The following is an 8,992-nucleotide window of genomic DNA, read 5'->3' as shown; positions in this document are numbered from 1 at the left end:
GGGTGCCTGGCAAACACTCGGACATTCGCGGGGTACAATTCATGATCCTTTGAGAAACTCCAGCAAGCATGCTCCCAGCGTCGCGTGACTTCCAATGTCGTAACACTGCCATTTCCTTAGTATTGTTTGTCCCGAACAACAGCCACTTACATTAAACCAATAGCTAATTAACAATAACTTAATTAATTGTACACAATTTACAAAAATAAAATTAAAATTAAACAAAGTCTCTTAATTTTACAGGACGTAGCTTCTTCGGTACTGGTCTCTGTCTCATTGGTTTCTGCTTCACGTGGAGTTCATATGCTCCATCAGGAAATGTTCCATTATCAGTAACAGTCACATCAGTGATAGTAACTTCATCAAGGGCTTCGCTGTTTCCCTTCTCGAAACCGAGTAGATTTCCTTCTTCGACAGCGGCTTTTTCAGGTGACACGTCTTCAGCAGCGTCATTTGTTCCGATGTTCACTTCGTCCCAACTGAAATGTCCTGGACCGTGATAACGCCAAAGCCTGTTGGCATGCACCACCTTTGGCTTACCTCGCCGACCACATTTTATCCAGAAAGTCACGTCTGAGAGACGATCCACTATGTCATATGAACCTTCCCATGGAGAAGACAACTTAGGAGACTTTCCTTTGGTCTTCCTGGGATTATACAACCACACCTTGTCTTCTGGTACAAAGCTGACTTCAGTAGATCTCTTATCATAAGATTATACTAAATTATAGAAAACAACTAAGCTTACTTAAACATAAATCATGGAAAGTTACACGAATAAATAATCTTTGTATGACATATAGGAATACCATATTGAGATATTAAGTTATTTTATTGTGTTTTATATTGTCTGTACATACCTCTGTACCAAATACAAAGGTCGTACACAGGTATTAAGATAAGAATTATTTTATTAAAAGGATAATACACACAGCAATGAACACAAGCGTTTTTTATTTGGAAAGTTAAACTTGTACAGTCAGCATATCGTTATGATCTAGGTCGTTCTTTCTTCTCTTTGTACAGAGCTAACAATGACACATTTGCCACTTTGACAACCTTGAACCTCACGCCTGGGATATCACCAACAGCATGACCTTTCCTACCAAATCCTGCCACTAACACTTCATCATTTTCCTGCAAATAAAAAACATGTGATGGATTAGAAAGTATAAATTATAGTAACATTCCTTATATTACATTTAACGAATTTGATAACTTGCATGTTAAATATGCATTTAAGTCAAAAATGTAAATTTTGTGCAGAATGATTTTTGCAACATTTTAAGCTCTAGGATAGCATTTTAACTGCCTTAAAAATCTACAATATAGTATTACCAACTTTAAAGTACAAGAAATGAGAGAAAACAATGATCTACCATCAAGATCACAAGAGGTGAAAAATGTTCACGTTTGTTTCTGAATTTTGTACAAAGCTGTTATCTGCACTAGCTGTCTCTAAGTTAGAAGTGACAGACTAGAGGGAAGACAGCTATTCAACACCACCCAACTCTTGGGCTACTCTTTTACAAACAAGTAGCGAGACTGAATGTCACATTATAATGCTTCCATTGCCAAAAGGACAGGCATGTTCAGTGACAAGAATTTGAACCATCAAGCCTATAGGTAAAAAGGCAAAATGAAGTCTGTTGAGAAATATTGTTATACAATTTTTGACCAAAGGTTTTAATGTAATTAATATTTATAAGATCATTAGGAATATTACTTTTCACTAGATATTTCCTCTAAAAATAAAGTTGCCATGAGCAAAAAGTATCGTTAGAAAGAATTAAAATGATTTTTTAATCAAGCACTTAATGATAGAGCTACCTGTACTTTAATTATGCAAACACTAAAGCATGACATATCTATACTTTTAAACTAAAAATTTCCCCTTCTCTTTTAAAAAATATGCACACTAAATAAACAGAACAGGGCACAATTTTTTTCTTACATTAAATCTACTTCTTTAAATCATTTACTCTGAAATTAATCCCTTCTTTAATTTTTTGAATTTCTGACCCACTTTTTGAAGTTTTCTAAAAAAAAGTATTATTTTGTTATTAATGTTACTTGCCCTTCAGTCTGTCTTTTCTGCATATTCATCTACTGATTTATTCAATATCTCAATTTTTACATTCAAGTCTCTTTTCTTTTAGATTCTAGAGCTAGAATAACTTGTCATTCAGCACTGGTCAAAGCACAGACTCTCTTCCCTTCAATTCTAGAAGCCCCATGCAGCACATTTGTGAATGTGTAGTCCAGGTAGTGTTGCACCATCCCTAATTACAAACTACTAACCAATTTAATTTTTGTACTTTAATATTAATTATTTTTTCATTTTTTCCTCTGATTTAGTGTAATTCACAAAAAAATTAAAATTAATTTCTGTGCAGCTCCAAGTAGTCATGCTTCTAGACAGCAATTATAATTTTTTTATGAATTAGTCTGCCCATCCAAAAACACAGGATTATATTTGTGAAGAGACAATAATCCCTTTAAAATATAGTTAGACATGTTTTATTGGGAAACCCAATTGTTCTTCTCTTTCAGTGCTTTTTGATCCCAACATTTTGCTTTGAAAACAATTGCAAGAGGTAAAGTTTAAATACTATTGGATACAGCAGATTATAAACTGTTAACATCAATATAGAATGTAAACAATAGTGCAAGAAGTAATTTGTCATTTTGTGGCAAAGTAACTAAAATTAGCTTCTGCAGAGAACAATGGAATCTAATGGGAAGTTTAGAAAACTTAGGAACAAACCACATATCTGGGATTTTTTTTTAATACTTTCAATTGACACACTTTTTCTTTCCTAAAAATATTAGTGTTAAATTATATTTGTTTGAAGAAGCTAAGAAAATTTTCTTCTATATTAAGACATCAAGTAAACTTAGATTTAACAATTACAGTACGTAGTGGCAAAATATTCTGATGACTCGAATACTTTGTTAATGATGATTATTTATTTGTGTTTTCATCACCAAAATGTGAATTTCATTGAAGATGATGTAAAAGGCTTAACCTATTCTTTGATTTGCTACTTCTGCTGCAGCAGACTATTTTCACTAAATTCACAGCTCATCATTACTGCTTGAAAAAGCAAAGCAAATAAATAATGTAGGCCTTATAAAGTTTAGTGATAAGTAAAGGACTATACATCAAAGCCAAACAAATTGATTATAATCATTGTTAAATTTATCATATTCAAAGAAAATATGTAAATAAAATAACTTATTCTTTATTGAAGGGAAAAAATATTAATTAGATATAAATTGATCATGATCAAAAATAATGTTACCTAGTCCGACCTGACACCTTTTTGAAAGGTAATGGCCCTAGGTCACTGATAAATCTTTTTCACAGTTTTTGCTATGCTTACTACTGCAAACAGCAAAAAATATGTTTGTAAAATTAAACACAGACTTTTCTGTATGATAAAATATTTTTATTTGCAAGCTTTCGGCCCTCTTACTGGACAATGTACATTGTTACCCAATGAAGGCTTCAGTAAGAAGGCTGAAAGTTCGCAAATAAAATTATTTTAACATACAGAAAAGTCTGTGTGTAATTCTATATATTAATTTACCTACATTACAAGTCTTAAAAAAAAAAACATGTTAATGAATAACCATTAAGTTGAAACTGACTTGATATATATAAAATGAAGTTTTCTGATCAATAATCCAAAATTATTAATTCTAAAATGAAAGGAAATATTTTTGATGATGATGTTTTTCAAAACAGTACCACAAAATATTGTTGGAGATTTTACAACGTACAAACTATATTACAGAAAAACTAAATCAAATTTAATATATTTATTCTAGTTTCATGCAATTTGGTTAAGTATTTCAACCACTGTAAAAATGAAAAAAAAAATCAGAGGATATCATTGATACTACTTCAGTCCAGAAATAGTTAAATATGTACCTAGAACAAAAGTAAAAGTGCAAAATTTTCAAAATTCAATGAAGTTCTCTACATTGAAATTTTTATTCCACTTTCTTTACAGAGTGTTCTGTTTCAATAGTAAATAAAACTAAAATTAAGAGTAACATGTTATTTTATTTCTTGTTTTTGAAGTTCATATGTCATGCTGTGTTGTAGCCTACAACGTGCATAATTCTTCTCATGATTCATGGCATACTCATGTTTTACTGACACAACAACAGAACAAGTTGTAATGTTAAGCATCCCTTATGTGATGTCATTTTAGTGTCTACTGACTGACTGATAGACAACACACTACTGTATATTGGTGACAGCAGTTAAAACAAGTGACCCGTCCAGGCAGACTTTGGCCCGCTTTTGGGGAACTAGGACCAAACCAGAAACTCTGTGACTTACCTCAATATAATTTAGGCAGCCATCATTGGGAACAAATGCAGTGATTTTTTTTCCATTTTTGATTAACTGAACTCTAACACATTTTCTGATAGCAGAGTTTGGTTGTTTGGCTTCTACGCCACTATAAAATAGAAGAAAGATGCTTGGTTAGACTACATAAAAAAAAATTCTCACACCAAAAATTAAATCTCAATTAAATATCTGATTCCAAAAACATTTCCTACACTATGCTTGAGAAGTTGTAAATATAACAGATTATAAAGCAATGTATGTTTTTCTGATTTATGAGAATAAACTCTTCAGTCTAATGATAAATCAGCTTTAAACATTCAAAGCAAGGCATGTTTAAAACATCTACAATTAAAAAGAAAAAAAACAGTAGAAATTATACTTTAACAAAATAATAGTTAGAACATCAGGGATATCTATGTTCAAAAAACTAATAGACATTCATGACAACATTCATCTCAGTCTACAACTTTATACTGATACTTTAGCTTAAACCAAAAAAACATAATGCAAGAATATATTACATGAAGAAATTAATATCGTCAAGGCTGTCAATGCACATATACTAATTATAAATATTTATAAAACACTTTCGGTCCCAGTAACTCCAAAGAAGGAAGAGAGAAAAAAAAATTCTTACACTTTTTCTAGAACAATCCCTTTGGCATGTGATGCTCCTCCAAAGGGATTAGCCTTCCATCTAGTTCCTAAATGGGCTTTCTTGTAATCTTTATCATGCCATCGTTGGTCACGGCGATGAGTGACATGTTTACGAGCAGTGCGAAGTCCACTAGGTTTACCTATTGAAATTAATTAATGGTCTCAAAGTTTTCCATCTATTATTATATTATTAGTACATTTAAAGACCTAGATATACAGATCCATTCTATCTACATAGTTTTCATAAAGAAATATTTCAATTAAGGTTATAGTTAACATCATTGATTGAAAAGGGTTCAACCTTTTTTCAATATAACATTGCCAATATGTATGTCATTTCGAATAAAACTGAGTTATATCTTGTGAAATAAAGGAAATATCCTCCACATACACATAGTTTTAACTAGTGTGTTTGGTTGTATTTTATTAGGGTGCATGAGGAAATGCAAGCTTTTGTGTAAACATTTCATAATTCAGACCTTTACTAAAAGTACACTGTACACATTCACCAGGTCAAAAGAAGAGTGACAATAATTTTTAAATTTTATTTTTTCTCTTCACTTTCTAGCCTATTAAAATAGGAGCAGTAAATAAATTTGTACTTAAGTTTTCTTGCCAATTTCCAAAACATATGAGCAGCAAATCCTTAGACCAAAAAATTAATCTACCATAGTCCTATATATCATTTGAGGACTTGAGGTACACATGGATTTCATACATAATTGAGTCTGTATTTGATTGTACTTAAAGGATGCCAAGAAAATGTCTAATAATATCTGCTTTAATCTGGAACATTAGCATTGGAAAAAAATTTCTGAATTTCAGAATGCCACGTATACAATCTAATGTTTAAAGACACTTCAATGCGATGAAAAAAAAAGCAAGGAAGTTTACTTATGTAATTACTGTTCACAGCAATATGTCAAAATGTAACCAAGAAGCAAGCTCATTTGCAAAAGGACACCACAGAATCAACACCCTGTGAAAAAGTAGCAACAGTTCCTCCTGGCGCTAACTGCAAAAGTACAAAAACTGTAAAAGCTGTTTTACAGTCATCTGGTTTTTCTGCTACCACAAGTGATTCAGGCCAACCAGTTCCATCCATTTCATCAACCACAAAACAACTATCATATTTTGACAGCATAGACACTGCATCACAATGCAAACTTGATGAAAGCCTAGCACGTGCCATCTATGTCTGGTTCACCCCTGATGTTAACAACAAATCATTAGTGGCAAGCATTGTTCGAAAACATCAGACCTGCATACACACCTCCCACCATACATGCACTGAGCTTGCATTTGTTGGAAGCAGAGTATGCACATGTTCAGGAAAAAGTTGGTGAAACTATCAAGAATGCTGACTGTGTTGCCGTTATTTCTGATTGATGGTCAAACATTCATGGGAAAAGTATCATAAGTTACATCATCACAACTAGTATTCTACAAAAGCACAGAAGCCAAACTGAACATAATATCAGCAATTACATTGCGAATTAACTCAAAAGTGTAAATGAGGAAACCGGATCAAACAAAGTGTATGCCATTGTCACTAACAATGCTTCCAATATTAAAACTGCTTGGACACAGATTAAAGAGGCATACCCTCATATAACACCCATTGGATGTACAGCACATGGACTGAGTCTTTTTCTGGGAGATATCATGAAGCTTAAGTTTACATTTAGACGTGTCAATTTATTCGTTATTATCGTTTATCCAAGTCTTTCTTCTCTCGTGTAGCGGAACACTCATTCAAGATTGCCAATACGCCTGGGCCTAACACTAGAAACAGTAATAACACTAAAGTAGAGGTTCGAACACGTCAAGCCTGTAGCATTCTCTAGTTGTTTCTTTGATACATTTGTAATACTGTTACTAAATACACATCCTGAACATCGTTACATACAATACTACGTTACGTCAAATACTATAACTTTTAAAGAAATCATTACTTAAAATACTACAATATTAATTATAATATTCCAAATTCCAATATCAATAATTTACCTCACCCATTGCTAATGAAACCAAATATAAAAAGAACCTTCTTGCCCTCAAGAATTTTTGAAACTCTGGTACGTATAAAATAATGTAATTCTGAAATAAATCCTGAAGTTACTATAGTTTACCTAAGACAATTATTTAACATTTCCGACCATTTTCTTAATCGAAAGCTTATAGTTAAACAAATTGGTAACTATTTGTCGTCAAATATGAAGAAATAAATCGAAATAAACAGATAAAATTACAAAGTAGCGTACACAATATAGATAGTTAAATCGTTAATTGTAGTCAGTTATTTCTAATCCTAGTTATAAGTATAATAATTTATGCAGAAAAATTCATTTTATTTTGTATTAAAAGAATCAGCTTCGATAAAAAATATATTGTTACGTCTCTGGTTCTTTGTTAATTTCCGGTATAAATTCTTCCCGAGGAACTTCAGCGATACGTGTCCTTTCTTAAATAAAACTAGTTTATTCTTTCTCAATACAAATTTGCAATACACAGAATTTCCACAGTCACTTTCACTTCAACACATACTATAATTCACAAAGATTCACGCACATTACTTACGACTTGACTCGATTATCTGTCTCTATATCTCCCTGTCTGCTATTATTATCTCCGCTTTATTCGCCGGGTTTATATACAAAAATAGAGGGCGTCTAGAAAATACTAGGATATTCGTGATGGTCCCCAATCCTTCTAGAAACTCATGACGTGTTATCACCGTCACGTGAATTCCGCTGTCGTAACAATATGTATTTATAATGAAAAAATAAAACATCAGTATCATTATACTTGTCATAATTAAGACATTGTTCTTAGACCAATCATATTGTTACTTATCTGCTTGTTTGATAATTTCCGGTAAAACTTCTTTCCGAGTGACTTCAGCGATACAAGTCCCTTCATGATTATAACTAGCTATTCTTTCTCGTTACAATCTTTGTAATACACTTAATTTCCACAGTCACTTTAAACTTAACAATCTTTATAACACATGCTATAAATCACAGTATTTCACACACTTTACTTATGGTGCCTACTGTTCGCTTGACTCAATTATTTCTATCTACAATCTATCTGCATATCTCTTCGATCGCTGGCTTATATACTAAAAAAAGAGGGCGTCTAGCAAACTCTGGGACATTCGCGAGATTCCCTGATAAGTCAGGATCTTTCTAAAAGCTCCAGCACCCATTCTCCCAGCGTCACGTGACTTCCGCTGTCATAACACTGCCCCTCCCTTAGTATTGTTCATCCCGAACAATAGCCACTTACATTACACCAATAGATAATTAACAATAACTTGATTAAATGTACGGAATTTACAAACACAAAATTAAAATTAAACAAAGTCTCTTAATATTACAGGACGTAGCTTCTTCCGTACTGGTATCTGTCTCATTGGTTTCTATTTCACGTGGGGTTCATCTGCTCCATCAGGAAATGTTCCATTATCGGTAACAGTCACATCAGTGGTAGTAACTTCATTAATTGCTTCACTGTTTCCCTTCTCTAAACCGGGTAGAGTTTCTTCTTTGACAGTGGCTTTTTCAAGTGACACGTCTTCAGTGGTGTCATTTGTTCCGTTGTTCCCTTCGTTCCAACTGAAATGTTCTGTACTGTGATAACGCCAAAGCCTGTTACCATGCGCCGCCTTTGGCTTACCTCGCCGACCACATTTTATTTGTAAAGTCACATCTGAGAGACGATCCACTATGTCATATGGGCCTTCCCATGGAGAAGACAACTTAGAAGACTTCCCTTTGGTCTCCCTGGAATTATACAACCACACCTTGTCTCCTGGTACAAAGCTGACTTCAGTAGATCTCTTATCATAACATAGTGTTACGTCTCCGTTTGTTAATTAATTTTCCGTAACTTCGTTCCGACGAAATTTAAGCGACACAAGTTCTTTCTTAATAAAAACTGGTTTATTCTTTCCGAATATAACTT

The 8,992-nt window shown here is 32.9% G+C and overlaps 2 protein-coding genes across 2 annotated transcripts in view; one reads left to right on the top strand and one right to left on the bottom strand.

Annotated features, from left to right (window-relative positions):
* Window positions 1–319, top strand: part of LOC106475198 — a 9,353-nt gene extending 9,034 nt beyond the window's left edge. Inside the window, exon 6 of the transcript XR_002608801.1 lies at window positions 244–319. The gene's annotated coding sequence lies outside the window, so the exon portion shown is untranslated. The remainder of the gene's footprint in view (window positions 1–243) is intronic.
* A 618-nt stretch (window positions 320–937) lies between these two features.
* LOC106475197 (40S ribosomal protein S23) lies at window positions 938–7,188 on the bottom strand. Its single transcript, XM_013935893.2, has 4 exons — window positions 7,039–7,188; window positions 5,004–5,163; window positions 4,355–4,475; window positions 938–1,137 (listed from the first exon to the last, which is right to left on the bottom strand). Exons 1-4 carry the CDS (start codon window positions 7,040–7,042, stop codon window positions 991–993), a joined length of 432 nt encoding a protein of 143 aa, XP_013791347.1. The 5' UTR covers window positions 7,043–7,188; the 3' UTR covers window positions 938–990.
* Window positions 7,189–8,992: the final 1,804 nt, after the last annotated feature.

The sequence above is a fragment of the Limulus polyphemus genome, unplaced genomic scaffold (genome assembly GCF_000517525.1).
Source record: "Limulus polyphemus unplaced genomic scaffold, Limulus_polyphemus-2.1.2 Scaffold8208, whole genome shotgun sequence".
Taxonomy (NCBI): Eukaryota; Metazoa; Arthropoda; class Merostomata; order Xiphosura; family Limulidae; genus Limulus; species Limulus polyphemus.
Note: the sequence above shows the minus strand (reverse complement) of the source record. Positions and strands in the feature narration are given on the sequence as shown.

Excerpts from the sequence above, each read along its gene's own strand:
- LOC106475197 (XM_013935893.2), bottom strand. Across the intron at positions 4,476-5,003 it reads GGGATTGTTCTAGAAAAAGT|TGGCGTAGAAGCCAAACAAC; the intron begins GTAAGAATTTTT and ends TCTATTTTATAG. Across the intron at positions 1,138-4,354 it reads GCTGCCTAAATTATATTGAG|GAAAATGATGAAGTGTTAGT; the intron begins GTAAGTCACAGA and ends TTTTATTTGCAG.